Source organism: Gallus gallus, chromosome 1, assembly GCF_016699485.2.
Source record: "Gallus gallus isolate bGalGal1 chromosome 1, bGalGal1.mat.broiler.GRCg7b, whole genome shotgun sequence".
In the NCBI taxonomy this organism is placed as follows: domain Eukaryota; kingdom Metazoa; phylum Chordata; class Aves; order Galliformes; family Phasianidae; genus Gallus; species Gallus gallus.
The window spans coordinates 168,708,053-168,721,280 of record NC_052532.1 but is presented as its reverse complement, the minus strand read 5'-3'; the positions used below and the strand labels follow the sequence as shown (position 1 = coordinate 168,721,280).

Sequence of the window (13,228 nt, the reverse complement as noted above, 5' to 3'; positions counted from 1 at the left end):
AGAGCAGGAATCAACCAAAGAAAACTTCCCTTTATTTGCTTTCCTGAAGGTTCATAATGGACGTGTTTTTATGTTTGGTTGGTTTTTACTATTATTAGGGCTAAATTATATTTATTAAGAATGCTATTAGCTGACAAAACGTTATCATGAATGATCTGTGTGTTACCACTCGCTGTCAATTACCCTTTTTATCCTAGAGCCTGATGACCATCTAACAGTAGCCCAGTCACTGAAGAAGGAATTTGACAACCCCGAAACTGCAGACCTGAAGTTCCGAGTGGATGGAAAATACATCCATGTTCATAAAGTCCTTCTCAAAATTAGGTGAGACACAAACTGTATGGTTGAATATACAGTCAACCGTATAGTTAAGTCCATTATGCTGAGTCATTACTGCTTAAAATCTTAACTTTGCTCAAACTCTCTTTTCCCTCAGGCTTGAATTTCACCAGCCCTTCTTCACTGTTACCCTGTTTTCTGCACTTCCTTGCTGGTCAGACATTCCAAACACACTGCTTACTGCCAGCCTTTTCGGCACTTCTCTCTGTCTGACATCTACCCTCCTTTGTACTACCTAAGCAGCCTTGACCCTGATTACTACTTACCTTCTCCAGATGAAAAAAAGGCTCACTTCTTTCTGTTGCCTTCCTGGATGTTAATCAGTTTCTCCTCCTGTCTTTGCTTGACTTCCTCCATTTGGATGCTCTGAGACTTTTGTGTTTATTCTTGCCTTTCTTGCCTTTCACAGGACCCTTCCGTTGTGTCAGCATCTTCCGTAGATGCTCTTCAGATTATCTTTTCTTCCTTATCTGTCACATTCCTTATCCTACTTGGCTTGTATCTTCTTATCAGTGAATTTGAATTTTAAGCTGGCTTCTCTTTTTGTTTGTAGTGCTTTTTGCAAGTTAACACCACTTTAAAGTGAGATTTGATATGCCAATCTACAGAGTAATCACGTTGTTATTAACATGCAGAAATTAGTTTTTAGTTGCTGGCACAACTTCTACTAGAATATTCTAGAGAGACTGCTTTTAGATCTCTCTTGCCAGCTGCTTTTTTCCATCTGTAGTACAATTATTTTTCTCTTTTTGCAATTTTCTTTCCCAAAATACCTTATTATCTCGTCCCGTGTATCACTGCTTTTGTTCTATCGCTGATCCTGATTCATGTTTGTGATTTCATGTATATTACTGCATAAATTAAATGTCTGTGTTAGTTCTTGATGCATATATACATATATTTGGTCTTTTCTGCCCTCCTCTTAGTCTTCCAATTACTGGCATTACTATTTTTTTCTGTACTGGTTTCATCACGTGTGCGTTGCACCCACATTGCCTATTGCCTACCATCTCTGTTTGGAACGCCTTATTTCCTCTCTGCCAGAGGCACTCCTGGGCTGAGTCACTCCAGGGTACTTTGTGAACCGAAGGATGAGGAGCGGTTGGATTTGATTTATTTATTTTTAAGGGAGCAGTGTGCACCACCTTTCTCTCTGACTTTTTTTTACTGTTGTGTGGTACCGCTGGGACAGCTGCCCATCCCAAAGGTCTGTTCCACAGCGGGATGAAAGCACGCTCATTACTGCTTAAGGATTTTAGAATAGGAAGTACTAACAGCAGAAAGAAAATAAATAGAATTGTGAATTACATAAAAATCTCTGAAGAAATGAATATTTATACCAAGAAACCGTATAGCTGGTGTTTATGGTTGTGTATTTGGTCTGTTGTGACTGGTTATTTCATCAACATCTTACTGCAGCTCATCTTTCAAGCTTAACTCTTACTGTAACAGTTGTTCTTCTTTTGCAGGTGTGAACATTTTCGTTCCATACTGAATAATGATGATGAAATTATAGAAATGAGTGAATTTTCTTATCCTGTTTACCGAGCCTTCCTGGAGTACCTGTATACAGACAGTATTAGGCTCCCTCCTGAAGATGCCATAGGTATTTGCCATAAATGGAAACGACATTGGGTTTCTGTTTCTGAAAAGTTGAATTTGTGCACTCTGACAGGATGAGGAAAGAAGGGCTGCTAATTTGAGTTCTCTTAGTACTTAAATCTTCAGTTTGACAGCTTTCAGGAGGAAGGGATGCTGGTGCTGGAACCGTCCAAGGAGAGTGAGTAGTGGGGATACAGTAAGATCAAAAGTTTACGTTCAGAAAGAACTCTATTGCTTCTCATTTGAGGAACTGCTATTTCCTTACTAAGGCACTGATGCCATTGTAATACTTTCCTGCCTGAGTAACTGCAGCATTTTTACCATGAATGAAAAAGGAGTTGCTCCACACACATTAACGTGAGTCCCTAATCGATACCTTGAATGAGGTATAATACAGTGAACAAGGTGACAGAAGACTTTCATTCTAGTAAAGTGTCCCTTTCTGATTTGTCATCCAAGGACCCGGAAAAGGACGTTTTCATGTGGAGGAAGGATAGAACAAGTCTGATGAATTCAGCCTAAAATAATGGGGCAATTGATTTGTCTGAATACAAGTGTGTATTTTTTGCACCGCGATAGTTAAAGGTGTATGAATTTTTGCAGGTCTGCTAGATTTGGCAACACTGTATAGAGAAAACAGATTGAGAAAGCTTTGCCAGCAAACAATCAAGCAAGGCATTTGTGAAGAGAACGCAATCGCTCTTCTTTCTGCTGCTGTCAAGTATGAAGCTCAGGTAGGGAGAACTTTGCTTCAGGCAAACAATTGTGTTCTGAGAAATGGAAGTATTTAATATAAACATAACTGCGTTCAGCTTATAAGTCATGATTACTTGCAATTGCCCCTTCTGGCTTCCCAGGTATTTGATTTCCCTCACTTAAGCCATAAAAGCTGCAGCTACAAGTGTTATCTTCCTGCTTGTTGACTTGCACCTGTGAGTCAGGATTCTTAATCTCCTTCCTGTCTTGTCATGTAGCGCAGCATGGCATGCACATGTCTCACTGCCATTTACTTCCCCACCTTCAGGTTTTGCCTATTCACTTCCTGAAGTTCTCCACCCGCTCGTTTTGTCTGCTGCTGTCTTTTACAGGCAGTGGGAGAATTTACCTGGAAAGCCCTTCCCTGTTTGCCCTCATGCTTGTATCAGAAATCCATTTTCACTGTGTTGCGTAACTAATTACCTGTCATTATCCTCTTCTCCATATGCTGTCCTCTGGCCTGCCCTTGGCCCTGGAGTGTTTCAGTAGCATTCAACCTGTTATCAGCAGTACCACAAGCACTTTATTGGTAAACAGACAAATACTTGGAAAGATGTTTTCCTTTCCTCAGCTTCTTAATGCTGTGCTGTAGGAATAACAGTGTGATGGGTTTGGTTATGTAAGAAATCCACATTCTTTCTCTGTGTAAGAATGAAACTAAGATAGCTAAACACAGCAGCTGACCTGTTAGAAGAGCCAAAAGGTAAGATAGATCTTTAAACTAGGTATAAAAGGGGGAGGAGGTGAAACTGGGGTCACTAGAAAGGAGCCTGTATGTAACATACCAATGCCTGTGGGACGGGGAAGTGGTAGTAAGACCCCACAGTCTGTGTCTTGGTGAAGGAGGAGGACGACTCAGCTTTTTGTAGGAAGAACACAAGGGTTGGTGTGAGGTTGGTTACTATGGAAACACCTGAGTATGGTCAGGAGGGTATTAGGGCTTCTCCCACTCTAAAGGTGGCCCAGCTCAGGTGCACTTACACTAATGCACGCAACATGAGTAATAAGCAGGAGGACCTGGAGGCCCATTGTGCAGTTGGAAAGCTATGATATAGTTGCCATCATGGAAACGTGGTGGGATGACTCATGCTGCTGGAGTGCTGTGATGGATGGGTACTGGCTTTTCAAAAGAGACAGGCAAGACAGGATAGGCAGTGGTGTAGCCCTCTATGTTAAGAAAACCTGAAAGGTAATTGCAATGAGAGCAAGATGGGTCTCTTCTCACTGGTGACAGGTGATAGGATGAGGGGAAATGGCCTTAAGTTGCACCAGGGTAAGTTTAGGTTGGATATCAGGAAACACTTCTTTACAGAAAGGGTTGTTAAGCACTGGAATGGGCTTCCCAGGAAGGTGTTTGAGTCGCCATCCCTGGGTGTGTTTAAAAACCATTTGGATGTGGTGTTCAGGGACATGATGTAGCAGAGGGTTGTTAGGGTGGTATGGTTAGGTTGTGGTTGGACTTGATGATCTTTAACGTGTTTTCCAACCTGAGCAATTCTATGATTCTATGTAGCTGATACATGTTTTTTTCATTTTATCCATGTTCCTTTTGCTTTTGCTCGGTTGTAAGATGCAGGATGTGTTTAAAGCAGATGCTTACATAAGATGTATTGGCAGACAGTTCCAGGCACAGCAAGCAAGTAGAAAAAAGGAACTGAAACAAAAACTGAGATGAAATATTGCTGTATTACAGCAATGTAATAATGTATGTGTGTAGGAGTTGCAAACAGGAGGCTGGAAGTTTACAATGAGTTTCTGAAAGCAAGCAGGAATAACATCTGATTAGTAGAGCATAAGAACACCAGCTGCTGGTAGAGTAATGAAGTCAGTCTTAACCAAGGTATCAAGGCTAATAATCAGTAACAGAAGGCATGAACAACTGAGACCAAAGAAAAGGAATTGTGGTTTCAGTGTGCTGTGGTGGTGGAAGCCTGGTGTAACAGGGAAAATTGGGCAGGAGAAGAGGGACCAAATGGTTCTGTTCTCCTAAGAATGGAAGATTTCATTACACGTTTACTCTGGAGATTTTCCTCTTTGAAGCTTTCCTCCACGTTTGAACATCTCAAAAACAGAGGTGGCTTTCACTGAGCTGTGTCGGGTGGAGTAATTAAAGATACATGTAAGTGTATCCTGAAGTAGTGAAAATAGCCAGGATAAAGTACTAGAGATTACAGTGGCAGAAGCACAGTAAAAGGGATTGGCTAAATGACTATTTGTATGCTTCCCCCCTCTTCCTTCTATAATACAGTGTTCTATTCTGCATACATAATATAACTTTTAAATACAGGCAACGCTTGAACACAGTCATTAACCCGAGGAAAGGCCACAAGTTGTGCCAGAGGAGGTTTAATTAGACATAAGGAAAAACTTTTTCTCTCAGAGAGTGATCAGGCACTGGAATGGCTGCCCAGGGAGGTGGTGGAGTCCCTGGCAGTGTTCAAGAGGCGTCTGAATGAAGAACTATGAGATATGGTTTAGTGGCTTGTGGTAGCAATGGTAATGGGAGGATGGCTGAACTAGATGATCTTGTAGGTCCTTTCCAGCCTTGTGATTCTATGACTCTATAATTAGCCCATGAATTGGTTCAGCTGCTCCTAGAACAGCACGTGCCAACTTCAGGAGTACATCACTGCTCTCCTCCCTTCATCCACAGCTCAGAAAGGGATAGAACAGAACTGCTTCTGAGGAGTGCAACAAAGACTTCTTTAGTAATGGGATAGCCTCTGTCTTAGGAATTGTGAAGTAGGCCAGGGCTGTACTATATTAATATGGTAGAAATTGGTTTGAGAGCTGTCTGCAGTGCATCAGTGCTTCAGTAAAAGGCTGTCTTGAGAAGGACTGCGAAAGAGGCCTGATAGTTTAGAAAGAGAAATTAGTTTTGTTTGGTTGATCTTTTTGTTACTGTGTGTCAACGGTGCAGGTGAAAGATCGCAGTGCTGTGCTTATCCACCATTAGCATAGAAAATCAACTGAAGGCTGACTTGGCTGCTGTATGCATCTGTTAGGATCAAAATGTTTTGCCCTGTCCTCAGGAAATACAAAGATCTGTTGCTACAGATTATTTTTAGGTGTGTTTCTAATGTACACTGTGGCAAACTTTGTATTTACAAATCTCATCTTAACGAAACTGATCAAAAAAGGGATGGTCATTGATATGTTGTCTGCTTATTAAATGATACATTTGGAACAGGAGAACGATAACAATTTTGCTGTCAGTCATTCATATTATAAATTAATTCTCTTTCTTTTTAGGACTTGGAAGAATTTTGCTTCAGATTTTGCATAAACCACTTAACTGTTGTAACACAAACTCAAGGCTTTGCAGAAATGGACCACGATCTCCTGAAAAACTTCATTAGCAAAGCAAGCAGAGTGGGAGCATTCCGAAACTGAGAGCTGACTACCACCAAGCTGAAGAGCGCTGCCTCATTCCTCCTGGGAATACTTCTCCTTTGGAGAGCTTTGAAGAGAGACACACTGTCCATCAGCTTGGGAAACGCCTTGAAGTCTGCTAACATACTGGTTTGAAAAGATGAGTACAGCATAGGTGTGTAAGGAGAGCCAGCATTCATAATTTGACGACAAAATCTAATGCAATAACTACCCTTTCCCACTTAAAGTCAAGCAAACTAAGCTGTCATTATCTTGGCTATTTTGAGTATATTATTGTTATGTAAACAGCGTGTAACTGGATTTTATAGAGCAGTGACATCCCCTTGCTGCTAAAACACAGTACACTTCTATCACTAAACTAAGTTAATATGCCATAGTGGGACGCTTTGTGCCAGGTTTTCCAGATGAGAGACTTTCTGAGCACGTGATAAAGTACTATAAATTCTTAAGGATGAGAGGCTTTCTGAGTGGTAGGAAGTTTTGTCTCACTGTACGTTTATTTGGAGTGTGAATACCAAAACTGTGAAGAGCTTCAGCTGGATATTAGAATTTGAAGTTGCTGGCCATTATGGCCACTGTTCTGGACAATTAGAAAACCTCTCTGTTACAGCAGGCATGTTCCCTGGCACCCCAGTGGGACAGCAAACAGTATTTGTGTGGACATGAATTATCGTGCTGTGTGTTTCAGCACTCAGAAAACCATCTCGTTGCTTGCTATCAGGAAAAAGAAACCTAAACAAAACCTCAAGGAAAGGGAAGTTCCACTGAGATTTGCTCACTGAATCCTGTCTCACTGCCTGTCCCCCAGTAGGTCATGTTAAGAAAAGTGGAAAAGAAGATAAAGTGATAAAATGGGTCTTTGAATTAAGTCACAAAAGCGGAACTCAGGCTACTTCCCACGTGGCAGTAAGGACACCCTGCTGAGAGTGTTGTTTCAGGTTCTCCTTTGGGCAGTGCTGCAATACCTCTCCAGGTGACCCCACCAGTTGCATTCTGTGCCTGTGTCAGGTGAGAGGAGCTGTCCACTGGCCGTCGAGGTGGGTGGGATGGCTGAGGGAGAGTAGGTACTTAATTTCTACCTGACTAACATGAGCTGGGATAAAATCCCACCTTGCGTTACGCATAGGAAGGGTTGCCCTCTTACAGAAGATGCTGAGCTTATGGAGCAGTTCCTTGGAATTTTTTTTTTTTTAACAGGCAATTGTAAATTAACCCTGAGAAATGATTTCTCTTCACAGAGCAGGAGGGGCAGCTGTCAATGCCTTCTGCAGTATTTTACAGAACTGGATGGCCAGGGTCAGTGTGCTGGTCTATGTCATGCCACCTTCACTCAGACTCGTGCCCTGCCAGAGTCCTCTGATGACTTATTCCAATCCTCAAATGTGGTTTCTAAGAACCTAATTCCCTTAAATGATCTCAGCCTCATTTCCTCATTTCTGAAGTGGAAATTACTGTCCTTTGTCATATCAGAGAATTGTTAAGTGGTCGTATTCCTTGAGGAGGAGGAAGAGGAGAAACAGGTTCTCAGAGAAGAGGAGTGAGGAGTTGCTCTCGTCACATTGGTCTCTGCAGTTGTTTGGATTGGATGGGTAAGGCGTGCAGATGGCAAAACTGACTTAGCAAGAGAGCTGGAAGCAAATTATTTTGGGAAAATGCTGTGCTAAAAAAATGACTTGCAGTTGGGGCTTTTCCCTCAAACTGTCACTAGGAATATATTGTATTGTCTACTGCTAACAAGCTTATTTTGCCATCCCGTAGTCATACAGCTTCCTCCAGCAGCGTCGACCCATACTTCAGCTGCTGTGTCAGTATTTTATGTTCAAATAGAACTGGTCAAAACTTTCCAGTACATATTGCCATCTCATCAAAACCACAACTTCCTGGAGGGAAAAATGGTGCGTTTTGGTAATTCTGTGTTGAAAAGCGCTTGCTGCAGGCACACAGATGAGGCTGTTCTCAGGTGGGGCACAAGTTTACTGTACTGTAGCCCAACACTAATCATATTGAGAGAGCAGATAAAAGCAACACTGTGTGAGCCAAGGCTGGGGAATTCTAACCCATCTGGTTGAGCCAGGACAGCCATGGTGAAGTGTCTGTCCTGTGCACCCTGGGGCCTGAGAACTGCCAGCGTCACTGGCAGCACGCAGAACCAAGTGACACTGCTGCAGCCCTGCTTTTGGGTAGCATCTTGCATGGGCAGATAGTGATAGGACGAGGGGAAAACTAAAAGGTGTTAGATGTTATGAAGTAATTTTTCACTCAGAGGGCAGTGAGGCCCTGGCACAGCTGCTCAGAGAAGCTGTGGGTGCCGCATCCCTGGAGGCACTCAGGGCCAGGTTGGATGGGGCCCTGGGCAGCCTGAGCTGCTGGATGGCACTGCCCATGGCTGGGGATTGGGCTTAAAGATCCCTTCCAACCCAAGCTGTTCTGTGGTTCTGTGTCACCACTGGCTCTAGGCAAGGCTGCAGCTGTGGGTGGGAAGCGTGGATGCCTGCCACGAGCCTGGACAAACCAACAGAGCTCACATTTGTAGCACTCAATGAGATCAGGGGGCAGAAGGGCCGCTGGGTGCCAAGGAGTGGGTGGCACTCCCTGGGGAGTGCTACTGCATTCCTCCTCTGGCTCACGTCCATAGGGCAGTTCACCAACTTAAGACCCCTAGATGGAGACTGCTACAGTCAATACAGTGTGCTTTCTTAGCGAGGCATTTTTTGGTTTAACGTAACCAACAGTGCCTTAAAAAAAAGATTTCCTTCCTGTGTATGGTTTCCTACCTGCTGTGCACAGCCAAGCTTGGCTGCAGTGTCAGTGTGGCTGACAAAGACCGTCATCTTGAGAGAAAGCATCTCTGCACTCAACGAAGGCGACTACGGTTGCAGCACGGCAGCGTTGGCTGTCCCTCACACCATACGTACCGTTGGTCCTGGATGTGATGGCACTGGATTCATAGAGACTTCTATTTATTTATTTGCTAACTTTCGTTTGCATGCACTTTCCTTGGCACTTAATGGTCAATGTTTAAGAAACACACCGGCGTAAGTGGTTAAACTTATGGTGTGTGCATAGATGTGCTTGAAACCCTCTTGTGGGACATTTTGGAAGAAATTCAGGATGGATTTTGCCATTGTACAGTGGTCTGCAATGAAGTTAAGTCGTGGATCTTGCAGGTTAAATACTTAAAGAGGCGGTTCTTGTTTTTTAGGACACCACAGACAAAAAAGGGTATTGTTACGTGACAGTATGGTCAAGCATAAAATGTGTCTGAGGCTCAGAGCGGGATCTTTGCTTAAGAAAGGGAAACACAGAGTGGAATTTGCAAGGAAAAGACCTGACAAGAAACCGATCGCCTCAAGGTTAAGTTGCTGAAGAGTCAGCACTGCAGTGCTGTGGGTAGTCCCGGTACTGAGAGAGCTGCTGAGTCACTTCCATAGGCTTTCCTTGTACAGCAGAGCGCTCAGCCGCCTCACACAGCCGGGACTCGCTGGGTACCACCTAACGATGCAGCACAGTTATGACCTGAACATACAAATAGGTTCTCATTTCCTGTTTCTTTATAAACTTGCCTGGGTTTAACAGACCGTTAATAAAAACACCATCGTGTTTGAAAAATGCGAGTGGCGGGTTGGAGCTTTTTTATATCCTTTTTCTTTCATAAAAAGGGAAGAAAGTCTGACATGAGTTTTGCTCAGATCTGTGAAATGAATTGGCTGTAGTTAGTCATAAGGAGAAAAAAGAGATAGATGCTTGTGTTTTAAGGAAAGTAGCTGTCCTCACATAAAGGTGACGTAAGCAGAACGAGGAGTGCGCAAAGCAGAAGGGCTGCAGAATGTGCCTAAGTGTATTTTCCCCTTTCAGATAAATTCAGCCCTCATAATGACTGAACGATCAATAAAATCGCCCCAAACCAATAACAGCTTCTGAAGCAAATGCACAGTTATGGTCAACTGATTCCGGGGGCAGCGCCGCCATCTTGAGCTGCCCGCATGGCCGAGCACTGAACTCCCCTTGGCCCCAATGGAGGGTAGCAGCCCCTTCTCAGGGCTTCCCCACAGGTGTCCATTCCTCCACAGTGATCGCAGATGGAGTTTGATCCTTTCCATGAAGGCACAGAAAATGCTGTCACGTTTTCCATCTCCTCTGAACTCTTTTTTTTCCCCTGTAAAACGGGCTCAGTAGCCCATGCCATTCTGAATCCCAGATCTTGCGGCGAGGTGGCTGCTCAAGAATATGAAGATTGGATCCTGATTGGAAAGCTGTTAATTGCGGGATGCCTGTCTGCACACGTATCTGCGTACAGCTGATAAAATGTTTTTAGAGGGGGCAGGGACTGGCGGGTTAGCGAGTGCTCTTTGTGCTCTGGGCGTTATGTCATGCCTGTCCGTTCTGCAAATAGCACTGCAAGCTCAGCAGAGCTGGGAGGCTCAGGCACCTACGGGCTCATAAAGCACAGGAAGTGTGTGGGGCTGCCTGCCCGCCTGCCTGCCTGCAGCCGGACACCTGGCCCAGAAGGCCATGGCAGCTCGTGCTGCTCTCTGACACTGGGCTATTTCGAGCGGTTCTGAGAACAAAAGAATCCGTCATGAAAAGCGGTGCTGATGTGAACACTGATGTCCGTGAAGGGCTCAGGCACCTCTGCAAAGGCTGTGGCAGTGACGCAGGCTACGAAGCAGCTACATGTTGGCCAGAGGTGTTACCAGTGATAACCCTGGAGCAAAAGATCCATCAAGAACAGTTCCAGATTAACTCAGACACAGAATCATTAAGGCTGAAAAAGACCACCAAGATCATCCAGTCCAACCATCAGCCCATCCCACCATGCCCACTCACCACGTTCTGGAACACCTCCAGGGACAGTGACTCCACCGCCTCCCTGGGCAGCCTGTGCCACTGCCTCACCACTCTTTCTGAGAAGAAATGTTTCCTAATAGCCAACTTGAACCTCCCCTGTCACAGCTTGAGGCCATTCCCTCTCGTGATGGAGCAGCTTCTGCTCATACCAGCTGCAGAATCATGGAGGAAGTGTGATACAGACGGGCACACTTACCATATTAAGCCGCCTTCTCATCGAATAAAGCTACCAACTCAGTATCTTTTAAAAGCTATTTTATTTCATCTTGAAAGGAGATAAACGGATGAGTTGTATAAAATATTGCCATACATTTGATGTAAAGCCTTCGGTCTGTTGGAACAAACAAACACAGTGTCCCAGTCAGGCGCTAGGAGATCTGTTAGGTGCGGGGCTCTGCCGTGTCGCGCCTGCAGCGCTCTCACCCGAGGGTCACCGAAGAACTTCAGCTGCTGTAACAGAGCTTGGGACCAGCGAGCCCCAATGCAACACACATTCTGTCTGTAAAACTCTGTTGAAAGTGAAAAAATAAACGTTGTGTACTCTTAACACTTCTGTACATTCTTCGGGATGAAAGTTGAAGCCGTACTGAGAATAAAAAAATAACTCAATCTCATTTTACAATTCAGCGACCAATCCGTGTGCCGTTTGTGGAGGTTTCTGTACCTCCAGGTTCAGCTTTTGGTCAACACCAGAACTGGTCCTCAGCGGGTACTACTGTAGGCATTCTAGGTTCACTACACCATTTCTAAACACCTCCTATGCGGAGAAGTGTTACTGTGTAATGAGCAGCATGCTTTGCTACCCTAACTCATCTGATTTAAGCAGCTGCATGAGCTAGATTTCATTAAAATGGGTCATTTAAAAAAGTGGCACCTCATTTATTGTATTTAGTTCACTAGAAACAAAACACCCTTTCCTTAGCTGGCTATTCTGCAGACCTTTTATCACTGCAAGAAAAAAAAAATCCACTATCTGAGTCCATAACTTATAAATACACTTAAAAACGTTTGCTCCCAAGTTGCCCGTTGAGCTCTGCCTTTTGGGTAAGGCACCGCCTCAGGCACACAGCTCCGTGCTGTGACGTTCGGCCACATGGACACCTGTAGAAATCACTTCAAGAGAATCCTACATTGTGAGACCTTTGCCATCTTCTGTGTGCGAGGTGTGATGTAGGTTGGGGGTGTTCTACTTTGTGTTTTCTTAAATCGAGGTTTTCCGAGATACGAAAGTGCACAACGTGGTACTTTGCATTTGGGAATGTGCCTTTTTGCTTCGTGGGACTCAATCTCTGTGAGATTCAATGAAATTCAACGTGGGCCCTCTGAAATGTGTGGGGTGAGAGCTGGGGGACTGCAGAACGGGACGTACCTGAGGTGCAGCACAGCTCACTGCTTTCAGTAGTACCGCTAACACGACGTGCTCACTGCTTCCTGCTTCTGCGGGGAGACCCTGACCCTGCACGGCTGCTGTGCAGCTAAGTTAATGGGAATTGGATGTGTTAATTACACACAGAGACAGAAATCCTTGCGGCATCTGACCCCTCATTTTCAATACTTGCAAATAATGCTTTGAGATCCGACATTAAAATGAAATCTAAGAAGTAAAATTAGTGCACTTCAGATCCCTAGCTAACGTTTTGTCTTGAGACAGAAAATATTCAATCCAGGTAGATTGAACTGGCTTCAATCAGTAACGCTGCAATAGCAAACTAAGACACTTCCCAAGCTGCTTTTTAAAATCCCCCGAAAATATATAAATTAAATTCAGTGGCTTACATCGCATACATGCTACATCATAAGGCAAAGTATCGTGAAAAACCTTGAAGAAAATAAAGTCCAAGGGTTTTCAACTATTGGTTTGGGATAAAAGCGACTGAAGAAGCAACTCAGTGAATGAAGGCAGTAAAACAAAAGCTGGGAGGGCCTGCAGCAGCCCCTGGTCCTGAGGAGAATCTCACTTTTCTTCGTTGGCTGAGGTATCGTTTCCATCGTTCAGTTTCTGCTTCTGCATTCTTGTTCGAGTAGATGCTGGAAGGAAAAATGAATGAAGTTAAATGCTTCCTTTACAACTATTCTGGACGTGATTATATCTTGTACAAATTGGTCATGACCCCAGAAGTAATAAAAGTACACTCTTCTACATGAAACATATTCTGCACATTTAAATAAATGCATAATTGTGTCATTTCAGCAATTCTTGCTTAATTTCACACACCTGAAGGAATTCACCCATGCACGGAAGCTCTCTTTGCTACCATGTCCTCCCTTTTGCCTTTTCACCCTTCAGACA

General features: G+C 44.0%; 2 protein-coding genes across 22 annotated transcripts in view; one reads left to right on the top strand and one right to left on the bottom strand.

The window, feature by feature from the left end:
• RCBTB2 (RCC1 and BTB domain containing protein 2) overlaps window positions 1-9,701 on the top strand; it is a 29,553-nt gene extending 19,852 nt beyond the window's left edge. For 19 of the 20 annotated variants that reach the window (XM_015276432.4, XM_046914618.1, XM_015276410.4 and 16 more), the window contains 4 exons: window positions 198-324; window positions 1,809-1,945; window positions 2,545-2,675; window positions 5,950-9,701. In XM_015276432.4, the coding sequence (XP_015131918.1) occupies window positions 198-324; window positions 1,809-1,945; window positions 2,545-2,675; window positions 5,950-6,090 (536 nt within the window). In that variant the 3' untranslated portion in view covers window positions 6,091-9,701. The remainder of the gene's footprint in view (window positions 1-197; window positions 325-1,808; window positions 1,946-2,544; window positions 2,676-5,949) is intronic. The other variant, XM_040666224.2, reaches the window with a different exon arrangement.
• Window positions 9,702-11,176: 1,475 nt separating this feature from the next.
• Window positions 11,177-13,228, bottom strand: part of RB1 (RB transcriptional corepressor 1) — a 77,142-nt gene continuing 75,090 nt past the window's right edge. For both annotated transcript variants that reach the window (NM_204419.2, XM_046898854.1), the window contains one exon: window positions 11,177-12,966. In NM_204419.2, coding sequence (NP_989750.2) covers window positions 12,893-12,966 — 74 coding nt within the window. In that variant the 3' untranslated portion in view covers window positions 11,177-12,892. The remainder of the gene's footprint in view (window positions 12,967-13,228) is intronic.